Source organism: Lonchura striata, chromosome 5, assembly GCF_046129695.1.
Source record: "Lonchura striata isolate bLonStr1 chromosome 5, bLonStr1.mat, whole genome shotgun sequence".
Classification (NCBI taxonomy): Eukaryota; Metazoa; Chordata; class Aves; order Passeriformes; family Estrildidae; genus Lonchura; species Lonchura striata.
The window spans coordinates 9,653,148-9,680,132 of NC_134607.1; the positions used below are offsets into that span (position 1 = coordinate 9,653,148).

The 26,985-nt window shown below is 38.7% G+C and overlaps 1 protein-coding gene across 11 annotated transcripts in view; it reads left to right on the plus strand.

The window, feature by feature from the left end:
* EPS8 (EGFR pathway substrate 8, signaling adaptor) overlaps nucleotides 1-25,891 on the plus strand; it is a 162,391-nt gene extending 136,500 nt beyond the window's left edge. For 10 of the 11 annotated variants that reach the window (XM_077783264.1, XM_031507934.2, XM_021535167.3 and 7 more), the window contains 8 exons: nucleotides 914-1,097; nucleotides 4,760-4,893; nucleotides 8,215-8,326; nucleotides 9,173-9,316; nucleotides 16,895-17,144; nucleotides 20,707-20,887; nucleotides 21,520-21,649; nucleotides 24,443-25,891. In XM_077783264.1, coding sequence (XP_077639390.1) covers nucleotides 914-1,097; nucleotides 4,760-4,893; nucleotides 8,215-8,326; nucleotides 9,173-9,316; nucleotides 16,895-17,144; nucleotides 20,707-20,887; nucleotides 21,520-21,649; nucleotides 24,443-24,556 — 1,249 coding nt within the window. In that variant the 3' untranslated portion in view covers nucleotides 24,557-25,891. The remainder of the gene's footprint in view (nucleotides 1-913; nucleotides 1,098-4,759; nucleotides 4,894-8,214; nucleotides 8,327-9,172; nucleotides 9,317-16,894; nucleotides 17,145-20,706; nucleotides 20,888-21,519; nucleotides 21,650-24,442) is intronic. The other variant, XM_021535170.3, reaches the window with a different exon arrangement.
* The last annotated feature ends 1,094 nt before the right edge of the window (nucleotides 25,892-26,985 follow it).

Here is a 26,985-nt window from a genome sequence, read left to right on the forward strand (position 1 = left end):
GTGATCTGTGCAGATTAGAATTGATGGTGAGATTGATCTCAGTATCCAGAGGTACCCTGGGGTGGGAAGTAGCAGGAGAGGGGAATGATAAAATCAGGGATTACTGACCAAGGCCAGGCCTAACAGGCTGGGGATTGCTGCCTGCTCATGTGACTGGCAGCATTTGTCCCTTGATTTTGGGCAGTGTCAGCAAAGAGCCTGTTAAAAGACTGATCTACATTCCTGTTTCTGCTCCCACTGTGAAGACAGCAATTTATATTGTGGGACAGAGTGTTATGTGTGGTGCAAAGGCAGAGCAGGACAGCATTAATTTAGGTGTTTGGCATGACAACAGATGCTAGTGGAAATCTGAAAAGTAGTACAGTATTTTATAAAGATCAATCTGGACCATAAACCAGCAAATGTGTTGATAATTCTTGTGTTCTGGAGCATGTAGAGTTGGGTGGAGTTTATGTCGGTAAAGCTATTGTTTGGGTTTTTTTTGATTTTACTGTAGCTAGGCCTCCCAGGTTTCCATGTTTCAGATGCTCTTACAAAGCTGGCTGTTTCTCTGCAGTCTTCTGTTGGTGCTTTCACACAAATAGAGCATTGTAATATTTTTCCCCACGTCTCACCATTAAAACAAGTCCTAGATTTGGTTTGATTGATTCTTCTACTCTCCATCCTTTGCTATAAGGCAGAAGTCTGTTGTGTTTTAGTACTGATGTGTGCTTATAGAAGCAGCAAACTCCTCCTGCCAAGCACTGCACAGAGGATAGTTGAGGTAAATAAATGTGTTCTGCTGATTGTTCTAGCATGATTCTGCCTGTCTGAAGCATTTCAATTTCTATAAATTGAACCTTATTAAACCAGCATTCGTGTGGCCCTTGACACAGGTTTCTAATTTCTAATTTCTAATTTGCCTTTCCCACAGAGCTGAATGGCCAAAAGACCATTTTATCCCCCCTTACGTCCCCCGGTTCCGGAATGGTTGGGAGCCTCCTTTGCTGAACTTCATGGGAGCTCCAAAGGAGCAGGAGCTCAACCATTTGGCCGAGTCTGTGGCAAACGTGGCAGAGCAACAGAGGAAGCAAGAGATGAAAAGACTGTCCAGTGAGGTGAGTTACTGCAAAAGTGTGCTGTTAATTAGATAATTAACACCAACCTTCCTAAGGGCAAGGGGCATTCCTGGAGTAACCACCTGTTCTGTCAAGTAGAAGCTCTTCGCACTTAGTGATAGGAAACCAAATACCTGCTCAGGCACCAAAAATGCAATTAGGATAATATGAGGTTTTTTGCTTACTGCTCTCCTTGAATCTGTGCACTTCCCTGCCTCAGCTTGGAGGACAATCCAAGCCCCAAGGTTCAGTTTGATTGAGCTCTGCTATCACATCCCATTGATTAGGAGCATAAATACTTGGGACAATGTTTGAACCAAAGTGCTGTCAATCAGAGGCACACTATCTAAAAGAAAGGAATCACCATTTTTGGTGGAATTTTGGGCTTAAACTGCTTCCTCATAAATGTGGGATTTATTATTCCTTTCATTAATATATTGATACTTTCACTGTATTGCTTATGAATATTTAGAGGTGGTCTCAGGGCAATAACATGTCAGGTAGATTAGGCCTACTTAAAAAAAACCAAACCTGCTGATTAGAAAAATGATTGTATATAACATTTTCCAAAACTTTTCTCAAAAGGAATGTCACAAATTTAGCAAAATTTAGGTTATTCTCTTTGAAGAGTGGAAATATGCATCACCATCTAAAGCCTTTAGAGTTACCAGGGTGCATTTTCTGACCAATTTGATAACTAGCCCCTTGTTTCTCAATCAAGATTCTATCCCTTCTTTTTCAATAGAATTTATCAGAAAATTAACTTTGATTTTTTGTGAAAATTTTAAGAATATATGTGGATTTTGTTGCTTTTCAATCAACCAAAGGTGGGTATTACCTTTTTAAATATACAAAAATTTCACTTTGGGAGGTTTTGTCTTTTGCTGGGAGGATGCAAGATTTAATTTCTAGTTTATTTTTCTATACTGGTTTGAGTTTAAACCTAGTGTTAGCTAATACAGTGTAGTCTTTTAGCAGCTGTGAGATGGAAGTACACCTAAGAATTTCCTAGGTTCACTTAAAAGTCTTTTCTATCTTGGGGAATTATTATTGGCTGTTATGGGTTATTGTATTCTTGCAGATCAATTCTTTAATTTGAGATCGCAAGATCTCCCCAACAAAAACTTCCTAGTCACATTAAAACTTTATTTTCATTAAAATCTCTGTTAGTTATTTAAAAAAAGGTCTACTCAACTATAGAGACAAAAAAATAAATTGGCAAAATCCCTGCCAAACAAAGTGGGGATAACATGATTCTTTTTTGATTACTTAAAGCACTGTTTGGCTTTATGCCTAACAAGATGCACAAGAATAAATGTGACAAGAAGTAAATATTGCCAGCGATTCATTTTAGTGAAGTTAATGGGGACAGTAATGTGAACTGTAGATTTTGCCATTGCTACCACCCCCCCTTCCCTCATGACCTCCCAAAAAACATCAAACATTGTCTCATTTTGATGATCTACATTTCCATGTGGTTTTTGTTTATATTGTATCCCTTCTAAATAATAACAATAGTAACAATAATAATAATTAATAATAATAATTAGACAGCCATATTGAAAGTTTCCTGATAGTATAAAAAAAGTTCATTAATTTTTCTCATCTGATCATTCTAATAACTTCATGTTATTTACTTATATAATAACCTAAAACAAATCTGAAGGTGGAGAATATATTGAGGGGTTTCAATTACTTGTGTTTCAGGGAGCTGATTTCACTTCAGTCTTTTTCGTGCACTTTTAGTTGTTTATGCCAACTTAACCTCCTTGTCTTAACCTTCAAAAGACACATAGAGCAATAAACAAAAAACAATTAAAAAAAACTTATCCCAGTTCATTGAAGCTGTTTGTGTGCCTGGTTCCTGTGATGTCAGGCATTGGTTTCATGACTGTCTCTGATTCCCTCAAGGTTCTGGGCAAATGATTTAACCTTGGTACCTTAGCTCCCTGTGCCCATGCCTCCCTAGCACATCCCTGGGGGAAAAGGCACTGAGCTGCCTAATAGCTGTGAAATGCTGCAGGTGCTCAGCTGGAAAAGCTGCCTGAGTGCAAAATTCTGTTTTGTCTGCAGCAAAAGCCCACCCTGGAGTGGGTGACAGCAGGATCATTATTCTTTCATAAGCCTGTTGTAACAGCTTGTTCAGTGAGGAGTGCTGTATAAATCAGATGAGAATGGAAATGTTCATCTCTTGCTGCTAATTTGCCTCATGTGTCGGTGTGGAATTCATCTCCCCAGAACCAAGGCTGCCTGTGGAGAGCTGTGCTGGGAGAGCAGAGAGGGTGCATGGCCCTCTTCTCCCTGCTGGGCAGGGCTCTGGGGTCAGGAAAAGTGTATTGGAGCTTCCCACCCCTAAAAAACTCCTTGTTTTCTTTCCATTCCTGAATCTTAAGATTCAGCCACACATGCAGCTTCTAGCAGTTCAGCAATGAGGACTTCAAATGGTGGTGGAACAACCACCAGAGAGTGTCCAAAGCGATGCAAATAATTTGTGTGTGAAATAAAATTAATTCCTGCCTCATGCATGTCTTTTGATGTAAGGCATAAGCCAGGTGACACTGGAGATTTTTTCCAAAGGCATCTAGGAAACGTGCTTTAAAGAATATTCTAGTTGTATGGGAAATTCTGTGAGGCTTAATTTATTTTATGAATTGCTTTTCGTAAACCCTCAGTCCCCTAAGCAAGGGTCTCTGGGTGCTACGACACCTGGGTGTAGAGATTAGGTGAGTAACTTTTCTGTAGCTACATTAACAGAACTAAAATAAGACAATAAAAATAATTAGGCAAAAGCAAAAACAATGCAGGAGAAAATTTTAAAAAAACCACAACAACCCAGGTTTAAAGATTTGGCAAATTCAGTCTCAGACAGTCTAACTTGTGCAGACGGATGGTATAAGGAAAGGATATAAAATTAGCTATTTAAATATCATAATACCCATAAATGAACTGTTAAGCTTGGCCTTGCTTTTGGAAATGGTGATTAAGATAATTTTTACCTCGAAGGGGAGTATCTATGCTGAATTTAAGATTTTTTTTTTTAGTTAAAGAAGAAAAAAAAATTTCCTAAACCCTTGAAAGTTCTTACACATGTGCTTGTGATAAAGTATGATTATTTTCCCTAATTAAAATCCATAATTATACCAACTATCACACTCCTTTTTGCATTTCTTAATGGACTATAGCCATATTCAGTGAGGGTGTAACATGAATTAGCCCTTGCAATAGAGTGATAGTTTTCCTTCCTTCCTTACACACACTCACTGCTGGCTGGCCTAGAGGTTTTTGGCTTGAATTGTACATCCAGAACAGAAACTCAGAGCAGTTTTTCTGTGCAGGTTACTTTAAAGCAGTTCAGCCATTGTTTATAAAGTTGTGTTGCTGTGGTGATATCTGAGAGATGACAAAGCCCTTGCCCCAGAGATCTGTTTTCCTACAGAACATCCTCTGCAATATTAATGCAGTGGGACAACTCAGGATAAGAAATCCTTCTATTCTCATCCTTTTGATCTCTGCGTTCGCATAGCTGAAAAACTTTTCATGGCAGAACCGTGGGCACCTGAGGATGGGGGAATGCTGACAGAGCCCCTGGGGGATGCTGGGTGGAGCACAGGGGAGGATGGCACTAATCCAGCGGCGGTTTTGTTCCCCTTTTTGTCTTGCAGCCTCCCGGCGTTCCCGACTACCCCCCGGCGGATGGGTATGCATTCAGTAACACGGTGTACAAGAGAGGGCCTCTGCTGGACCAGGGGGCAGCTGTGGCTGCCTTTAAGCAAACTGTTAGCCGACATGTAGATAGGTAACCCTGCCCTGCCAGCGGCCGTGGAGCTGTGGAAAACTGTCCCAACTTCTTGCTCTTGGGGTGGCAGGGTCTGTGACTGCCTCTGGTTGTGTCATTGTGTCTGCTGGGGAAGTGATTCTGCTTAGCAGTGGGTATTCTGCTTTTCCTTACCCCTAAAGTGTGTCATCAGCACGCTTTTTGTATAACCTCTATGAAATATCCTGTTGATCCGTGACATTAAATCACTGCTTTTGTCAAAAATGATACAGTGGAGTTCCAACCCAAATTGTGACCACAGAATCCACCCACTTTGGTTCAAATTTTTGTTCTGATTTGTTTCATGTTTAAATACACTCTTTGCTCTTTTCAGAATTACAAAGGATGACAAGTCTGCTCTGAGATTCACCTGTCCTTGTTTTGACTGATTGTTTGATTTTCTTAGCTGCTCACTTAGTGCTTCATCATCTACTGCTTTTTTTTTCTGGGCTGGGTTATAAATACCCACTTTCAGAACAGTGACACCTTGTCTCTTCCATCCTCTTTCAAATGTTACAGAAAATACTCTGAAATGTTTGCACAGAAAACAGTGTCTTTTTGCACATCCCCTTTCACCCCCTTAATTTTATCCTAAAAGTGAATAACTTGACAAGATGATATGCAGTGATCCTTGGCCTTATCTCTGGGGAGAATTTATACCGGCACAAACTGTGGAAAGCAGATCAGTAAAGAAGCACTGGAATTGCTCCCCTGTACCAAACCATATTCCATATATACTGTCTGAAAAGTATTTTGTCTTATGAGCCTTGGAAGATGTTTAAATTTTGGGGATCAACTTGCTGGTTAAAGCATCCTCAATATAACTCTTTTGATGAAAACCCTTTAAGAATCCCTAGTTTTGAGCCATGTGCTAAAAGATCCTGTTTTTAATCTGCATGCAAGCCAATTCCCATGTGGTGTCCAGGTTGAAGACACAGTTAATTTCTCTGAATTTTGGATTTATTCTTCATGGCAACAGCAGCAGTCATCTCTTAATTGTTTTCTCAAACTTGATTGCCTGTTGCATTCTTGTCTCGGGATCATTTATTTTGAAATCTAGATGATCTACACTCTCAATTCCTTTCCCTTACCTGTAATGTGGCAAGACCTGTTTTGTCCTTCCAGAGTAAGAATATCCCATGCAAAGGTTTTTGCCTTCACTTCAGTTTACAGAAAGAGTCTTACTGCATTGAGCTGTTGATGGTATCAGTGTGCCTGAAACAGAAGGAGTAATCCAGGCCTCCTTTGTGGCAGTAAAGAGAAATGGGTGTCTCTAAGAAGCAGTTCATGAAAGGTGAAATTAGTCTTTGGAAAGCTGTGGAATGAGACCTGCTTGTCACCACTGATGAAAGACATGCCTCCCTTGGGTGATGCAAATAAAGTGCCAGAGTTTTAGACTTTCAGTGGATATTAGGTATTTCAGGAACTCTGATGCCACAAGAGCACGGAATAATTTTCAGCAAGTTTTGTGCTGTTTCAAGGCAGCAGTTTTTTGCTGTGTAGTTTGGCTTTCACTGTCATTTGAAGAAAAGCTCTCTGAAAGTCTGTGCAACCCTCAAGGCTCACGAGCAAGGTACAGTGAAGAGCTGAGGCCTAAAATTATTGTATATGTGCTAGGCAGAAAGAAACACAATGTAGGATGGATGAAGTGATCAGAATATTTGTGCCCAGAGTAAACTGGCTCATTAGGCTGGGCTTGAAGAATTAGGGTCTCTTCAGAAGCAGGCATCCATTGTCTGGCCCATGTTCTGGGCATGGTGCTAAGTTGAGTACAACTTAAATGTAGACATTTTTAAAATTTCCACCTGAGTTACAATTTTGAAGTAATCAGGATAATTAGGTGTGGACAAACTAGGAAGGCAAAAATATTGACGTGATCTTAAAAAGGCTGCCTAAAAGTAAAAGAGTACTGTCAGAACTACATTAGTCACATCTCTGAGATAGTTAGAAAGAAAATCAAAATTATATTAATTTTAGGGGGGTAGCAGGAAAAATTTGCAGTACTCACACATTGTTCAGCCTCGTAAGAGCTATTCTGCAGGCTGGGGATCATCCCCTGCTTTTCACTCTCTCCTTAAATACTGTGAGTGTTTTCTCTTTCTTTCAAAATAATCCTTCAATCTAAATATGATTTTCCTTGGTTCTGCTCTTCGAGTCAAGTGAGACAGTTCTCCACAGCCATGCAGTAGCCAGGTAGCTGCTGGATTGCTCAGGCACACCTGGAACCCAGAGTTACACAGCAGCAGCAGCAGCAAACACCTGTGTTCATATGCCCAGGCTGTGACCTTGCACCCAGCATTTCAAGCCATGAATTGCTTCATGTTTTAATTAGCTGTCTGTATTTTAATTATTTTATTCATTAATTTATTTATTTATTCATTCATCTATCTATTCATGTGGGTTTTTTTTGTTTGTTTTGTTTCTTTACTGTCCAGTAAGGGTTAATGTTGTTTGGTATAATTTGTAGCAAGTGTATAAAGTTAATGGACTGTACAAGTGTATAAAGTTACTGGGAGGGTTTTTCTGGACCTGTTTAGAGTGGGCTGGGGACTTCTCTGTTGAAAAGTGTTATGTCAAAGAAAGCAGTAGCTCCATAAGCAAAGGCATTCTGGACAGGTCTTTCCTCATGGAATCAGAGAGATACAGAGCTTGCTGTAATGTGCCTTGTTCTATAATGAGTTCCATGTGTAATTGGCAAGTTATCTCTCATTCTTAATTGATAAAATAATTTGAAGTTGTTAAAGTTGATGGCATCTTATGGTCAATTATTAAAACTGATCTACAACAGCTGAAAAAATTTTAGAGTTTAACTCCATTAGTATTGATGGCAACAATTTATTCATCTATTATGTATTTGAAACAATCTGTGATGAACACTAGAAATATAATTTCATACAAAGCCTAAGCTATCAATTATATCCTAAGCATAGTCATTTGTTTATATGGCAAATGACTGTTTAACCTTCTGTTGAAAAACAAACGAAATATAGAGCACATGTTTATTTTTAAACAATAGCACCTGCTAATCTAGGTTGTTATCATATATCTTGCATGCAGTGAGCTGATAAAGATTAGCAGTTCTTGAGGTCTGTGTATTTCAGCCACCTCTTTACTTTGTTTTATTTGTACTTTTTTTGGCACTTAAATCATTATATTATGAATAGGTAGTTCTACAGCAGCATCACATTATGGTTGAGAGGTTTTTGTTTTAAAAAATACTTTGCGGGTTATTTGAAGAAGGAATTCTGTGTTTTTATTTGCTTGACTGTCTCACTGAACAAGAGTCTGATCTTTGCTTTGCAGAAATTATGAAGCACACAATAAAGCACAGACCAAGAAATACGCCAAATGCAAGTATGAATTCGTGGCAAGAAACAACAGTGAGCTTTCTGTCATGAAAGAAGAGATTGTCGAGGTAATTTTGTTTGCAAAGACAACACACAAATTTCTGGTGCTGCTCAAAACTGAGGGCACCTTTCCTGTGGACAGTGTGGTTTTCCTTAATATTTACTTCAATGTGTTTAACTTGTCTGCCTCAGTATGGAAAGTTCAGTTAATATGTTTTGCACCAATTTTGCTGACTTAGGAAGGGTGCTGCAGAGATCTGTGCTCGAAATACATTTGTGTGTTCCTTCCACCTTCTCCAGTGTTGCTTTTAAATATGAAGTAGTGTTTAAATAACTGTGTCCACATAGAATAGAGAAGGACTGTTCTTTCCAAGAGGATGTGGCACCATGAAAGTGAGATACATTTGGAAGGGAGGGAGCAACAAAGAGAGAAAATGCTGAGTGTGCGAAAATGAGGCAGGCAGTCAGACTGCTCCAGGCCATGCTGCTCCCATTCCTTGTTTCCCAAGAAGTGTTGTGTGTCCAAATTTGTGCTCCCCCAGAGCTGCCTTTACTTGGGTTATTAATAATTATTTATTCCTTTTGTCAGCAGCATGTGGGTTGTAGAGATGGCAGCATCTCTGTGCAAGTATTTGGGTTTTGTTGCACTGTCTGATCCAGCACATTCCTGAGTTATACAGAACTCCATTACACATTTCTGAGAGCCCCATTTTGAATAGTGCAGTAGAACTACCTAGAGTTAATGATGGTGGGGATCAGGGAAGATGCAGGGGTTTCTCAGGGACACATCTGTGCAAGATCTCTTGGCAGACACAGAACCTGGCAAAGCCGTGGCTTTGTTTTGAAATGATTCACAGCCTAAGTACTGGAGGAAAGTCAGAAAAGATTGTAATTAATTTACCAAATTATTTCAGATTCTGGATGACAGAAAGCAGTGGTGGAAGGTTCAGAACAAAAGTGGCAGCACAGGCTTTGTGCCAAACAACATTTTGGACCCTCTGAGGAGCACAGAAGGCGGTCAGGGATGGCCAGAGCCTGCCTACACCCGCACAATCCAGGTACTGTCCATCCTGGGAGCAAAGCCTCCTCTGGAAGTGTCAGTGTAGTGTGTGCACAAAAAATTTACATTTCTCGTAAATCATCTGAAAGTGATGTGAGGAGTCTTTGCTTCTTTTTTGCCAGGTTCGGGATTAAATGCACAAGACAGTATTTCTTGTTGGGACTCATGTTTATTAGTTCTTATCTCTGTCACAGTCTCACAAACCTTGAGTTCTACAGCCCTTCACTCTAACAAACTAAAAATGGAGCCCCATCTCTCTCTCTCTCTACAAGGCCTTTTAGGAATAAACTGTCCAATTAAGAAATGACACCTAAATTATTTTCACTCTTAACCCAATAACCAATCACCCATTCCTGCAATGAGGACTTTTTTATCCAATTACACAAAACCACCCAAACCCACAGAGAAGAAGGTGAAGAAGAAGGAGAAGAAGGTGAAGAAGAAAAATAAGAAGGTGAAGAAGGGCCAGCCTCCACCCTAAAACCTCCATCTTACTTTATATATATTGCTGCATTCTAAACTCTTAAACTCTAAGTTTTCCACCCTGTGACATTACACTCTTCTATTCAAACTCCACACCCACAATCCCAGTTCTATCATTCCATTTTGGAAGCTTCTCCACAGCCTCAGGTCAAATGCAGTGTTCTCTTGGGGGTCAGTGCCTGTCAGCACAGAAAGTCTAAAATTCTCAGCAACCAGGATTCCAACACTGCTGTCTCTATTTCACAGAGAATAGAGTTGATAGAGATACTGCAAAAATGTTTTACCTCAGGGTTTTTTACCTTCTTATTTGCTTAGAGGTGGTAACTTCAGTCCTAGTGGATGTATATGCGTTTATTTTAATTGCAAATATCCTTTGTGAATTGATAGCTGTTGATGCCAAAGAAGGAGTTTGAATTATTTAAGGTAGGGTCATCTTTGTTTTTCTTAGAAGAGTGAACTCTACCTTTTCCTTTCATTTTCTGTGTTTGTGTGTCTCTATCCCAGTCTTGAATTTATTTAATTATTGTAATTTTGGAGTCATAAAAAGGAGGTATATTTCCTTTTTGAATTCACAAAGCAGGTATTTTTCAATTACTATGTCTGTGCATCAATAGCACTCTATTATCCTGACCTCATTTTTAATTTTCTTTCTTTCATGTAGTAATGTGGAATGAATATTTTTGTTGTTGTTATTTCTTTTATGTGTTGAACAGTATTAGAGAGAATTACTTAAAAAAAATTCTTGCATCAGCACAATTATCCATCCAAGTAAGGTTATATATAGGATAAAGTTGTAATATGTATTTTTAGACAAAATTTAAGGGGGTTAGAGGCTGTTAAAAGAAGTTGTTCTATTTTCTAAGACCTCTTTCTTTTCCTCTTTTTTTTTTTCTAATGATCTTGAAAGTTTAGGCAAACAAGTTTGAATTAAGCAGAAATTCCAGGCCTACCTCTACATCAGACTTTTAAACCAAACATCTGTAGAATCTTGAAGTTTAATAAATTAATTTAATCTAATATTCATTTGCTGTGTCTGCACCTCCCAGCTAATGACTGAACACCAAGAAATGCCACAATGTTTTGCAAAATAATGCAGTAGACCTGCCTTGATCTTGGTGGGCTTGAATCTTACCATTTCTGAGCTTTCCTGCCCCAAAGTGTTTGCCTGTGACATCTTGGCTCATTCTGCACTGATTGTGGATCTGCCTGTCTGTGAAGTGAAGCATGCATCTAGAGTGCTTTTCAAATCCTGATTTGGCTTGTTGGTTTTTTGGTTTTTTTTTTCTTCCTGTGCATGTTATTTTGTGTGTTTGGAGTTTGCCACCACGTCCTGAGCAGACTGAGTACAGTTTTGAGTAGAGGTTCTCACATTATTCTTCTGTAATGCACTGCAGGGTTTGAAGTTGTCTGTTTGAAATAATGACAAGACATGGCATTAAATAAAATAATCATTTCCACAAATCATTCTCCATGAACCTATGAAAATTATAGTCAGAAAACTTAGTTTAAGATAAGTTTGTTACTTTGCCCTCTGACAGGTTATTCTTCATCATATTCAAATGTGAGCTTGAAACACTGTGAAATTCTTTATGAATATAATGAATTGCACAGGATAAATTAAGTCTTTACCAAGACATGTCAGTAAAGCTGTTTTAACTTTGTGGTGATTATTATATTTTTAGCGCTCCTGAACATTCTCATTTGTCTGTTTTCCTGTGATGGACACATGGTTCATTTGGGAGGTGTTTGCATAACTCCATTTATTTTCACATGAGACATTGCTACTGTTTCGGAGAGAACTGAGGCCTTGAAAGGGTGAATGCCTTGCCCAAAGTCAGACACGAGAACTTGTGGGTAGAGCAGAAAATCAAAGTGGTTCCTATCAGCGCTTTTACCAGACCCTGAACAGGAGCAGTACCTGGTGCTGGGCAGCTTTTGCTGCTCTCCCAAATCATCTTCAGCTTTCAAAGATCTGCTTTCACAGTGGCCTGGCTGCTGTGGCCAGCTGCAGATAAGTGTTGTGAGCAAGGGCAGTGTCTTCCTTTACAGACTAATCACTTTCAGTGCACTGCTCACCAAAGGGTGTTTACAGATTATTAGGAAGAATTAAGGATTCTGTTGAAAGAGAGGATTTTTTCACTTAATTGTTCTACAGACACCCCATCTCTGAGAGATGAATACCTCATTATCACAATTATTTTCAGAGCTGTAATGGGTTTTTGTTTTTTGTTTTTTTTTCTCTTAGTCTGTCTCTCTGCCTAGTGACCTCTAAGGCCACGCATTACTTTAAATCCTGATTTTTCACTCAATTGCTTTCAGGATCCATGTCCCAAAAAGTCATTTGAGAGCACTGAGGTGATACTTGCACGACATTGCCACCAATACCCCAGTTATTTAATTATCTTTGTGAGTCAGAGGCTGTAACACTGTCTTCTGGTCAGTTGAATTAGTTCCAGGACCAGTATTTTTGCTTGTCTGGTACTCTTGTACTTTCAGGAGAGCATTTTGCTGTATTCTTCTATTTTCTACTATTGTTAATTATGGTTTATCAGAGTTTTCTGGTCATTTAATCTGTTTATTTTATTGTGAGCCAGCATTGGTATTTCACTATCCTATTATATATGAACATAAAGAACTTCCCAAGCACTCTGATTTCTTATTTTGTAAAAGTATTGCTGGTAAACCTATGAAATAATTCATCACAGTGTTTCATATTTTCTGTGCATTTTATTAACTTTCTTTTAATGCTCTTGAAAATGAAGTTTGAAGAACATAATTAGGATAGAATTGTGTATGTTGTGGGTATGATAATTAATCTCCTGACACCCTTTTGGAGGAGAGACAGTTATATTATCAGTGATGTGTACAAAATCCTTAGGCAAGGAGTAAATGTTTAAAAAGGTGCAGTTTTCCTTTTTTTATTTTTTTTTTTTTTTTTAGAATTGGGGACAAATTCTAGCTAATAACAATTTGAATAAGTAAATTCTGTCTAAATTTCCTGTCAATTCAGTAAAATCCCAAATGTCGTATACCCCACTAAGAATTGCTGAGGTGGTTTTTAATGGGATTTTAGTTGGCAGCTGTTTGCATAATAGCTGAACTCACCAAAGCAAACCCTGGCAAAAGACCCTGCTTGAAATTTATTCTTCCAGCCTTGGGCACCTCATTGGCCCTTTTGGCTGAAGATGAGTGGTTGGTTCTCTCATGTCCTGTCAGCGGAGTCCCAGGATAAGATCCAAACCACAGTGCTGTTGACAAAACTCAGGCTGAATGCTCTGAAGCCCTCTTGGTGGGCTCGTGTCACTGTGCAAACAGGAATGTGGCACTCAAAATTTCATAAAGAGATTAAACTGAGAGCTCTGTGTCTGTGTTCACTTAATGAGAGCATTTCCCAGCACTAGCACTGGTTTTGGTTGTTTACAATGCCTCTTTGTCAAATTTTTCCCATAGTTTGAATACATATTTTCCCTTTTATTAATGCCAAAATATATTTGAAAATATATTGTTCCCTCTCTTTTACACTGATCAAGGATTAGGGTTGGTACCAATAGCATTTTTACTCAAAATTATTATTTTGCTTCTATTAAAAACAGATTGAATCATACTGAATCTTGTTTTTTTTCACCAGATGCAGCCTGTAGCATGTTGAAAACAGCTTTGGGACTTAATTTTTCCTGTAAAAACAAAGATTTTTCTGGCAAGAAATAAGAAAACAAAATTTTGTCCCAGTATGCTTTTATGATATATCCAGATTTTTTATGAGTGTGTGTGTGTCATCACCATTCCAAACAGTTTCAAGCATTTGTTCCAATTTACGTGAACTGAGGTGATCAGAGGGATGAAACACCTCTCCCGGGAGGAAAGGCTTAGAGAGTTGGGATCATTCAACTCTGGGGAGACTTTCTAAAGGCCTGCCAATACCTAAAGGGGGCCAGCAAGAGAGATGGAGAGGGACTTTTACAAGGGCATGGAGTGACAGAAAGGGGTTAATGGAATTAACCTTAATGAGAACAGCTTTAAGTTGGATATTGGGAAGAAATTCTTTCCTGGGAGGGTGAGGAGGCCCTGGCACAGGTTGACCAGAGGAGCTGTGGATGCCCCATCCCTGGAAGGGTCCAAGGCCAGGTTGGATGGGTGTTTGAGGAATCTGGGATAATGTAAGTTGTCCCTGCCCATGGCAGGGGGTTGGGATTAGATGGAACCATCAGGTCCCTCCCAACCCAAGTGCCTCTCTGAGCAGCACCTTTATCTCATTTGCTGAGCTAAACAACATTTCTTGAGCTAGAAAAATTAAGCACTTTTTAAATACTTTTTGTGACTTAACTCTTATTTTTCTCCAGTTACAAGTTTTGTTTACATTCACCTGAAAATCTTTAATCTTTTGGCTATCTTTTCTTGTTTGGGTTTGTTTTTTTTGTTTTTTTTTTTTCCTATTTAAACTGTTCCTATCTGGGTAGGTGCTCTGAAAAGTGCTGATTGCTTATATGGCATCACATGTGTATGTTTTGTAGCCAGCATTCTGTTCCCTATTCAAAATAAGAATATTAGAATAACTCACTATTATTCTTAATCACTTTCCTAGTGATTAAGAAGAGGTAATTACTAAGACTGATGTTGCTTTAGTTTAAATTGCTAATGTGTATGAAATTTCAGGAGTGATGTGTGAGACAGTTACTTCTTTACCATTCTAACAATACTATTTGATGTGATTTACTCCATTTTCCTCACAGCAATTACTGGGAGAGCTTTCAGAGGTAACTGAATTACTCTTCTGATATTGAATCTCAAAATTTTCCCTTTTGGACTATGCAGTCACCAAATTCCATAGTGCATGTTTCTTTTTATAGCAATGAATAGAAGTGATGGGATGAATGTGTGGATGTCCTCAAAAGATATGGAGTTAAAAAAAGAAACATTAAATGGGATTCAAATATGTAATTGGTTTTTGGGCACTGTTTAGCAAAATGCAAAGTGTATTTTAATGTGGTTGCATTTGTAAATTTAGAGTTTGAGTGATGCTTCCAGATTAATTTTTGTTGTCACTGCAGCAAGTTGTTTTGATGAGGTTTATGATTGCAGTACAACATGTTTATGCAGCTCCTCCAGTAACACCCATTGAAAGTTACATGGAGTTTTTAGCTCTCTCTTTTTCTGGATTATGATTGTGGCAGTGTGCAGTGGATGTCTTGGCTTGTTACAAATCTTCTCTATCATGAAATAGTTCTATTTTTTCTTTGTGTTATTTTAAGAAGGTCAAAACACCCATGAAGAAGGTACATTTTGCAGATAATAGTCTAGTAACGAATCTGTGAACAACATAAAAGGATGTAAATATCATTGGAACCTTTTAGTAGCTGTGAAATTTTAAAATTCTTTGACAAGATTTTGAGTCTAGCACAGTACATCTATATATAATAAATTATGGTATATTTGCTATGCACCTAGTGGAAGACTCTCTTTCCACCAAAGGGCAAGTTTCATAAATACATTTATTCTGCTTGTTCACTTTTATATTATGCATTTCACTTTCCTTGTCATTTGACAGTTAAAGAAGCATTCATTTTCTTAACAATGTAGCAGTAAAATGCAGAAAAGTCAGTAATGATTTTTTTTTAAATACCCCACATTGCACAAAGCAGTTAAGATGGAGGCCTTTTAACAACTAAATGATGAGATAGAATCAAATGAATAAACAAAAAACTTTTAGAGACATTTAGGGAGACATTTTGCAGGGATATATGTTTGATTTAGTAGTTGACTATTGTGGTTTAAGTGAAAAATCATCCAAGGCTCCTTTCTCAGGCTTAATTGATTGGCCAGAGAAGCCAATGGGATAAATTTTCTGCTGGTGTAAATCAGTATTGCTGCAATGTTTTACACTCACTAATAAATGCCATTTCCATCAGCTGGACTTCACTGAGCTGGAGATTCCTGTACAAGGGCAGCTGCTGACATTTAAGGAAAGTTTGATTGTTGTCAGGACAGTGATCTGCTACTCAAATTCTAACATACGGCTCCTACAAATATTTCCCTGTTTGATCTGCCTCCAAGGGAATAGGGAAAGGTATTTCAGGAAGGAGCAATGAATCTGGAGAATGCATCCATCTCTCTTCATACCAAAGTAAGCAGACTTCTCATGACTATGAGATGAGGCATCCCTATTGAGAAAACAAACTGTAATATTGAACCTTCAAGCTGTGTTAGTCCAAAATTGTGGAGAGGGAACACTGTTAAACAGTGAGATATGGAGTTTGAACTGCCTGAAAGAAAGGGGTAGCATAGGTGGCTCATGGATTGGTCTGTCCTTATGACTGCTCTGGGAAAATACAGGTGTTCTTATGTAACTGGGCCCCTTATAAAGGCAAAGAAGAAATAACTTCCCAAAGTTATTCTTGAGACACCTGCTAGTTAGATATTAGCAGCAAGATAACTTGCCTGTTGTTAGAATGTTGCATGAAGTGGGGGAGAAAGAAATAACAGCCCTGTTGCAAGAATTGTGCAACCTGGGGCTTGTTTTTCAATCACATAGCTGCCTTGAGATGACTTGTAATGATCGATCATGTCAATAGCTGAAAAAGCAGAGATGAATGGATAGGAGGAGCAGGAACCTCTTAAATGCTGTCTGCAATTCAAGAAACAAAGCATTATGCTATCCTTAGTAACATCTATAAGTTAAAACATTAGTTGAGTTTAGTTGTGGCTAGATGTGTTCATTTTTCAGGTTTGTTTTTTTTTTTTTTCTAATAACATCTCTAAAATATACATTTTTACACTGATAAAGTTCAATAAGTCAAAAGTTTTGAAAGCTTTTAAAAAGTGCCAGGTAATAGAAGTTTGAGATAAAAACAATCTCATTTATAGAATGAAAGAAAGAAATATGTTTCAGAGGATTTCCTTACTGTGAGTCCTGTGTCGAGCAGAGAAATTTATGGCAAACATTGACACTAGATCAACTTTTGGCAAATTTTGGCATATTTTGGCATGATATGTGGCAAGATGCCCCTGTGGAATAAAAGGCACCATTTGGTGCAAAGGTTTGGCTGATGTCTTGCCCAGATGCTGATTCCTTACTGAACCTCTCTGCTTCCTCCAGAAACAAAGGATGGACTATGTCGCCAAGCAGCCTGACCTGGCTCCTGCCACGCCCTCGCCGCCCCCCACGCCCGCTCCTGTCCCCGTGGCTGTCCCCGTGGCTGTCCCCCAGCCTCCCAGCGCCCCGGCTCCCATCCCAGTCCCCGTGCCCAAGGCGCCGGCCGCCGTCAGCCGCCAGAGCAGCACCTCCAGTGACAGCGGTGGCAGTGTGGCCCGTGACGCCCAGCGGCAGAAGCAGATTCCTGTGGATCGTAAGTTTGCCCCAGGATGCAAGAGAAAAAGCTTTCCTCCCATTCCCGTGTGCTTGGCTTAATAGTGAAGTCACTTGAAGTTTGTGTTTCAGATGAGTCTTGGTGAGAAAATTTGGTTCTAAGTTTTTGTTTAAAATACACGTTTTCTATGGATGTGTGTTCTGACCCTCGTTATAATTACCATAATGGTAATTAGGGAAAAACATTTTATTGTCCCATCTTAAATCACAGAATAACCAGGCTGGAAGAGACCTTCAAGATCATCAAGACCAACCCATATCCTAACATCTCAACTAAACCCTAGCACCAAGTACCACATCCAGTCTTTGTTTAAACCCATCCAAGGATGGTGACTCCACCACCTCCCTGGGCAGGTCATTTTAGAACTTTATCACTCTTTCCATGAAAAACTTTTTTATAACATCTAACCCAAATTTCCCATGTCTGGGATCTGTAATCAGTGGTTTCCAGCACTGGAAATGCCCATGCTGCTATGCTGGCTAATGGAGGTTTTCCACCCGAGCTCACTGCCGCATTAAAACCTAAATTGCTTGGAAAATCAGTTACATTGTTTTCACACTTCAATTCATGATCATCCATATTTCTAGGTCGTTTGCACCGTTCTGAAACACGTATTCAGGGCTCCAAGAGCACTTGCAGGTCTTGCACTGATGCACAGGAACCACGTTGTAATAGTTTTGTAGAGTTACTTTACAGTCCAGCTGCCCTGTCTTGGTCAAAGCAGCAGCAACGGGCATGGGCTTCTATGTTCTTGCTCCTGGAGGACACAGGAACATATTCCATACATACCTCTTTTGCTGGAAAAACTTGGTAATGTGCATCCAACAGTGTGTGGCTGTTTTGATTAAGGCCACCTTGTAAATATGCCAACTGAGGGATGCTGAGGCTGCTACTGAAAAGCAGGTCAGAAAAGCTTGTTTAGTCAGTAATTTGTATCCTAAATGCACTTTAGGCAATGTGATTGCTTGGCTTAGAAATAACTGAAACATGTAGGCAAGCATTTGCTACAGTTTTTTAAATAATAGCTGTGAAAATCATGAACTTTTTGTAGTTCAAGAGTTGACAGTACTCACTGCCTTACCAGCAAATCCTGCTTCCACCTAAGGTCAGAAACCAGCACAGAGCACAATCCTTTCTAGGGAAGTCTTCTTTGCTCCCTGTCCCCAGTGGATGGGAAGGGTGCCTCTGTGGATAATCCTGCTGGTGGAGCCTGCAGTGACATTACCTGGTGGAGGACAAGCTCCTGCCTAAGCCCTGAGCTCAGGAAGGCTCTAGGAGCTTTTCTTTATAATGACCTAATGGACTGTCTGGCTGGAAATCAGAAGTGGAGAACAGCCTGGCTGGAGGAACAGGCTTCACTGCTGCTTCCTAAAGAAGGAGTTGATTACTTAAATAAAAACAGAAAAGTAAAAACTTACAAAAGATGTGGAAAGTGAGGATGATTTCCCCCACACACACATGCACAAAAATGATAATATTATTTCTGTGGAAGGACTTTGCCATAGCATTGCAGTGAATCCTTGAATCCACGGCGGCCTCCTCTATCCATGTTAGATAGAAAATGAGAAGACAGGATCCTGGCTTCAGGTACAAGGCATGTGTGAGGCGTGAAGAGTTACTGTAGAGGCTGTGGGTCACACACACAGGAGATCCTGATCACTTAAGCCCAGTTAATGAGCTTCAGGCACCTCAAAACTCTCACAGAACAGGTGCCTCTGCAATGGTGATGGGAAACCTGCTGGCCAAGTACCCACCTGAACCCTGCAGAACCTGCCCCGCACCCTGTTTATTTCTGATGCATCTAACAACAGGAAGAATCTCTTATCTAACAGCTAAATGTTTGTCTCTTGAGACAGTCTTGGTCTAGATTAAGCACAAGTCTTTCAAAATCTGTGTAAATAGAAGGAAGATAGCAATGTTCTGTGTCTCTTCCTGCTTGGGAAACAGCAGGTGCAAGCTTTGATAACACTGCCTAAAGGCTTTCCTCGTATAACCCCTGTCAGATTTGCACAAATCACTGAGCTCGTGTCGTTGGGCTTCTGACTCACACTCAGGGTGGGGGGAGAGGAGAAAACCCTACACAACAGGGCCTGAATGCCTCAATTATTATAGTAGAGGTACTTTTTCCCCTTTCAACCTGAGGCTATTTTGTAAAAGAAAAAAGGAAATGGTTAAACCAACCATTTTTCTTCTTTTTGCCGTGGTGATTAAAGGAATAATCCTAGAGGCCTATATAAAGCTTGTTTTTATTTGTTTGACTGGCTAGAGATATTGGTCCCTGGAGAGGTTTTGAGAGAATATAAAAGGAAAGTAGAGAAAGCAAAAATATTTCTATCTTATAGGGTTTTTTTTCATATTGAATTTGAGTTGTTTTCATCTGTTCTTATCAGTATAATGGGAGAAAATGAACGGGTTTTGCCATCTGAGTGCCTTGAAAGGATGGTGTAGTTACTGTTTGTGTATCAAGGTGAGAAGGTTGCAGGAAGATCACAAAAAATATCTTGGCAAGGAAATCCTGAGAATTTTTGAGATAATTGGAGTTGTCAGAGGATTTTTATAGTTGTTCCAATGTTAAGGCACAGAGATTTAAACTGTGAAATCACCATCTTCTCTGAGCCCAAGAGATTATTTATACCTTATTGAATTCTACCTATTTTTGTGAAGTTATCCACAGAAATTTGTATTATAATTTTAAACAATTCTCACTGTCATTACAATTGATCTTGTTGAAATGACTGAAAAGCATTTAAATTTGTTGCCTGCTAATGAACAGCAACTGAACTAAATGTTTCAGACAAATGGGTTCTGGGGGATAATGAATTCTTGCAGTTTTGTTTAAAATGAAAAAATAAACAGCAACTCTTGCCCAATTCTTGAGTCTCTGGTGAGAGCAGCTACCCCCTTTTTATTTTATATTCCTTTTTTAATACAATGTGCGATAATGTTTCAGCTAAGCAGCCACTCCAGGCTTGGAATGAATACAAATTTCTCAAAGCCCTGTCAAAAATGCAATTGCTACAATAGCTCATTAGATGTAAGTTGATATATGTCAGCAGCTGTGGAATTTTTTGCCTATGTTGATTTGCACAAAAAAAGTTGGATTTTCAATTGAAGAACTGTTTGTGGAAAGTACTACCTTCTCACAGTGTGAGCAATCTTACAATCTTCCCCATAATTTTCTTGTTTTCATTTTTGAAAAATAAGGCAAACTCTGGCAATTGAATGACGCTCCATTCCCATTTTATTCTACAGCTTGGGTGCTGTCACACGGATCTGCACGTCTCTGAGACATGCAGTCATCTCTCCTTTCTGGGGTCTTAGGTGAATTCTGTCTGGGGTTTTTTGTGTGTTCATTTTTGCTTTGTTTTGCGAAGGGAGGCTTGGGAATATTGAAATATTCCATGGGGGAAAAGGAGAGTAATAATTCAATCAGATCTAATGAATTTAAAAAAAAAAGTTTACGATTTAAAGTGACATACAAGAAATTACTTGGCTTTGATAAAGAGAATAACTCCTGTGAAATCTCTCTCTCTCTCTTTAGGCAGGAAATCCCAGATGGAGGAAGTGCAGGATGAACTTGTCCACCGGCTCACCATAGGCCGGAGCGCTGCCCAGAGGAAATTCCACGTGCCACGGCCAAACATCCCCGTTGTGAACATCACCTACGACTCCTCTCCTGAGGATGTGAAAGCCTGGCTGCAGTCCAAAGGGTTCAACCCTATGTAAGTCCCAGGGCAAATACAGCAAAATTTCATTTTAAATATAAAAGGAGTTGTTTTCCTGTCAGGATGTGGTCTGACCACTTTTTAAAATCAGGCAGCCTCCTGAAAATCAAGGGATGTCAGCTTCACTCTTAGAAAAATTAATTTGTTTTTACATCCATTCATACATACATACATATATATATACATACATATATGTATATATATGTATATACACATATACATGTACAAATATATACATATATATACATCTATATACACATATATATGCACCTATATATACATATATATATACATCTATATATACATATATAAACACATATACATACATATATAGATATACACACATATATGTGTATAAGTGTACCTAATACATACATAAAAATACATGTCAATGTGTTTATAGAGCTACAGAATCTCTATAAATTTTATATATATAGATTCTGAATATAGTGTATGTATGTTTTAGCCTCTACCAAAAAGTGTATTTGTATACCCAATTGACTTCAGTAGCCCTGCTGCACCAAGTTTGCTCTGAATTTACTAGCCCTAGCCAAGGCAATGTGCGATGAAGACAACCTTGGCCAGTGTGGCTTTGCTGATTTACTGTTTGTTCCCTTGATGTGTCCCAGGACTGTGAACAGCCTCGGGGTGCTGACAGGAGCTCAGCTTTTCTCCCTCAATAAAGAGGAACTGAGGACTGTTTGCCCAGAAGGGTCAAGAGTCTACAACCAAATTACGGTACAGAAATCTGCCTTGGAGGTATGGACAACTCTTCTTACTCACCTAATTTGGGTCACCAGTTTTGAACCTGTGGAATTAGATAACGCCTTCTGTGAGACAGGTGGTTTTTCCTCAGTTCCCATCACAGTGATAAACATTCTTTTCATCTGAGTTATTTGGGATTAATTCACTGGAACAGCATTCATCAAAACAGATGAGTTCTTCCCCACTTCTAAATGGGTCCAAAATCATTAGAAGTAGCACTCAAGTTTAAGAGGTTTTATGGTATAACCAGACTGCAAGAAGACAAAATCAGCCAAAAAGAGCTTTGGGGGAAACAATGGAAAAGTAAAATGCCCCTTTTCCTGCTTCTTGCTTTGCCTGGTGCTTGGACAAACACCTACTCCCAACAATTTTGGTGGTGATAAGTGAGTATTGTTTTGTCTTTATAGAGGAGAATTGATTTATAGGGTATGAGAAATTGGTAGAGTGAGCCCACTGCTAACCTTTGAGTATTTGGCCTTCCAGGTCAAATACTGCTCCACCTGCGCTGAAGGGAAAACACACTGGACACTGTGCTTGCAGAGTTTCTGAGCCAAGGACCAAGTATTGCATCTCTGTATTTATTGCTCTGCAGCACTTTGCTGTAATTAAAGAAGCTTTGTCTCTTAAACACCTTAACCTTGTATCCAGAGCTATGCTAAGGACAATTTTTGCCAGTTTTAAACCAGTAAAATTGTGGATGCACCTACTTTTTTTTTTTTTTTTTAACTTGCTGTGGCAAGTGGAGAAATAATCTAGATGTGAGATCAACCCAACTGAGAAGTTATATTCTCCGCATCCTATTTAGAAGAAAATCTTGAAGAGGTTTAATATATTGTCCTCTCCTTAAGCTGAGACTGTCTCACTTAAAAGATTTTAAGCATTAACTACATATTTTTAAAGATAGGTTTATAACTACCAGGCATATTTTGCACTTTACATGATCAGTGTGGATCAGAGAGCATAATTTTCTAACACTGTCAAAATCGTTTCGTTCCCTTCTCCAAGCCCTATTTTCCAGTTAAAGGAAGGGAGAAATATTTCACCTTTACTCTTAGGAATAGAAGTCACTACAGTCCAGGGCAATCCATAATTTCCTAGTGAAGATATATTTGTATTCTTCAACTTTTTTGCATGTCAGTCATCTTGTACTGAGTGTACTGAGATGGAAGCAGATTTACAGTGGAATTTGGTCTGAAAAGCAGATATGCCCTGGATTGGAGGGGCCTTTTCCCCTCTATGATGTTACTCTGCTTGCCCCACTTAGGCCTCACTCTGCAGGAAACTCAGAAGTCCAAACTTACCTAATAAATGCCCTACAAGAGTAAATTAGCAGGTACTTAGAGTCTAACAAGGTCATTGTTTTTTTTTTGGGGGGAAAAGGTAATTGAAATGTTTATTTCTGCTTTTGTTATTTGAGGTTGAGTTTCAGAATTTATGCAATTCCTGATGGCTTTAGTCTGTTGTTTGCTGAATTTTGTCATCAAAGGAAGTTGCACCATCCTTTCTCTCCTTATAATAATATTATAATATAATGCATTTCAGGCTTATCTGTCCTGTTGCCATTGATGTTATCAGGAAGGCAAATTCTTTCAACTTGGGCTGCTCAGTTATTCTCCCTCTGATGAAGCATATTGTTGGGTATCTGCTGGTGGTTTTTATGCATGACCTCAGTAATGGGTGCTGCACTTGTGTGTCTGAAACCAAGAGGGCAAGGACAAGATGGATTAAGACAAGTAAAGCTACTCCCTCAATTTGCACTCTGGGAGAGAACAGCAATGATATTTTAAGTAGGAGGAGCACTGTAGTTAATTTAAAAATTGTCTCACTCTTTGTGGTACCAGGTACTTCATTTTAATGGATATAATGGGCTAAATCTATATGAAATTTTATGAAATTAATAGGATTCATTTTCAGAGTTCAGAATCAACTGCAGGATTTCCCCCTTAACAGTCCTGGAATTTGTTTTATAAATTTCAAAACCAGTTTCTGTTTCCTTATTCAGAGGGTATTTTGGAAACTGATTTTGAAGTTTTGGAGGTCATGTCATGGCCAGATAGTAAAGTAGCAGATATACCCTTGGTTTATCATCCCCTAGTTTTATTCAAAGTCATGCACACTTTGGGAAGTTCTGCTCTAGTGAATAGATGTCCTGGCCTTGCAAATAATTTCATTTATGTTGAAAAAGCAATGTTGGCAGCTGCTTCAGCAGACCGGTTTTCCCTCTTAAAAGGTGAAGTAAGGCCTTGTCCTCACAATACTTCACTGTTGCTAATATTGTAATATGGTCCCTGAGTGTGCTTTCTATGAATGTGCTCTAAATTTGAAACCTTTATTTCCTAGCTGCAAATGCCTCATGGTGTGTGAGCCTGAGAATGAATCCTCACTTAGGTCTTGCCTGTGCAATCCTATGTGCATGTGTGAGCTCTTAAACCCATCAAAGACTTCTTTTTGTGTTTTTAATTTCTAAACATCATTGCCCCAATTTTTAAGTATGGAACCTAACAAACTCATTCAGCTTTAACTCTGCTTTTACTGAAGCCTTATTTTATGAGCCCCCTAAATATCCAACACCTCCAGGGCTTCATGTGGGAATTAAAGATGCTCAGCAGTGCTGAAATATGATTTTAATAGTTTGCAGATTTTTTTCTGGTCTATATCTAAGGATAATGTAAATAATTTCCTATTGGAGCAGCAAGGTGAGTTTGTTCAAACAACTATCTTAACAAAATGTTGACAGAGGAATTTCAGCACCATTCAAATCCACAAATTCTTCTCTTTTGTTTTTAGGCCAGCAGTGGTAGTTCAGAACTGCAAGAAATTATGAGAAGACGGCAAGAAAAAATCAGTGCAGCTGCCACAGATTCAGGTGTGGAGTCCTTTGATGAAGGAAGCAGCCACTAAATGTGTTTCCTCTTTCCTTTAATTCCATTGTCTATAGCATTAAACCATCCAGCTTTGCTTTAGGAAGCAGTGAAGGGAAATGTCTTATTGTATTGTAAATGTAACTAGCCGACATAAAGAGAATTTCCAGTAGTCTCCACAGAAGTACCTGCTGCTGGCTCCTCACCATGAGAAATGAACAGATGAGAAATGCAGTGGAGATTCCTGACAGGTGAAAATAATGGTACATGATTCCTTACAGCCAAAGAGGAGTCTTGGCTTTATGGAATTAACACGACAGATAAAATGGGGCACGTCTTTGTTGGTGATTCATCTGAGGGAAGCTGAGCCAGCAATAAAAAAGCACTTGAACCCTTCAGTAATAATAAGATTCTGAATCCCATCTCTTGCTGTAGTGTGCAATTATGTCTTTTTTGGCTCAGTCTTTCTTGTCAGGCATTTGGCTGCAGGATGTTTACTTAAGTTGTCGACTCCAGCAAATGTGGAGGAAATGTTTAGGGAATGAACAGCAGCCCAACATAGACTGAATCTTTCCTGCATCACTCCCAAGATGTTTTATTACTAATGATGCTGTTTACAGCAAAATAATATTCTGTACATTGATTTTATCTGTATTTCACCTGTGATGAACTATAATATTGCACAAGAAAGAGTAACTAGAAAATAGTAACACAACCCAGCTCAAAGAGGTGATGAGATCTGCTGTAGCCATGCAACAATTCACAGTATATATTTTTTTAATATAATTGCATTTTTTGTCTGTAACTTAACCCATCAAAAAGAACAGTGTATAATCTAGACTTCTCTGTGTGTTGATCCCAGATATCAGTTTTTCCTCATGCAAAAAGCCTTTATAATTTCCTTTATAAATATAATCTTTTGGAAAAGTGGATTCCCGAAGGCAAAACAGGGGAAAAAAGAAAAGAGGAACATCCCTTCCAGAAAATGCTATTTTTGGAGATGCAATGATTTTTGTCACAAAATGTTCTGTTTCACATGGCCATGTGATTTTATATATAATATATGTATTATATATAATATATAATATCACTTAATTTAGACAAATTTAATCATCTAGTTTGATTAAGTTTCATAGTGCCTTTTCACATGAATCACCTTAAAGTCTGCAATAAACAGTATTTCTTGTCTGTTGAATTATTGTATCTTTGCGGCTACAAAGACAGTATTGAAAAAAGAAAATAATCTTGGTTTTTGCCATTAGTTTGCTTTTCCTCTGCATAAAAGGGAAAAAAATAATCTATTCTTTTTTCACACATGAAAAATTAAAATCTTAATAAAGGTGTTAGTGCCATTTATTGTAAATGTCTTCACAAATACTACTTCTGTGTGGTTGGTTGTGTGTCCATGTATGTTTTTACATTTGATACCTATTCTTTATGCCTGTCTGCATAAACATGGCCTTAATCAGAAATGGGTCAATAAGTGATGAATGCCATTACTTGTAAGTGCAGCAGGAGGAACCTTTTTAAAAGGTCTTTGAAATTCTTATTTAAAACTTAGAGTCCCTGCCTTTTCTCATGGGAAGGATGTCTGATTCTCTAAAAAGCACTGTGGTGGTAACCTGCACCTCTACTCCCCTGATAATTACCAAAATAGGAAGCCAATATTCATTCTCTCTGCTGGCTTTTATTTCAACATGCAGCACATGGTTTGCTTTTGCCCAGAAAGAGGCACCAGCTCTGGGACGTCCCAGACTCTGTGAAGTTTGGCACCTTGAGGTGTTGGGAGGAGAACTCACGTTCCACTCTGAGAGAAAAGAGGTGGCTTCACAACTGTTTGGGGTTTTTTTGTTTTTTTGTTTGTTTGTTTGTTTGTTTTTTGAAGCTGGGTTTCTGTGTAGATGTTTAGAAAGTGCCAGACAAGTCTGAACGTGCTAAGAGGCACCCTGGGAGATACTTGCGGGGAAAAGAGGAAAGCCCTTCCACACACTGAAGGGATAAGCAGAACCATGTTGGGGGTTGGTTGGTTGGTTTGTGTCTTTTTTTTCAGTTTCTAAACTATTAATGAATTAATAACCAAGTACTCCTTGAGTTCTATTTACCCTTTAAACTTTGCTGAACTAACCACTATGATTTCTGTGTTACAGTCTGGGAAATCTGAATGGTGTTAAGGCAAATATTTCCCTGTTTGCTGGAATTTCCTTGCTGCTTTAAAGCCCTGCTGCTGTGCAGTTTTTGAATTTTCATTTTGTTGGCCGTCATAAGAAATCAGAAGGAGATCTCATTTGGGGTTCCTCAAATGAAAATGAAATGTTTTCTTCAAAATATTCCACAGTTAAAAGGAAAATGGTAGTAAAATGCAATGTCTCATTCAAAATCTTTTCTCTAGGATTTGAGCAGTGAGGCTTATTTTTTCACTACTAATATTTTAGAAGGATGTGATATGTCTTTGAGAAGGAAACAAAGCAT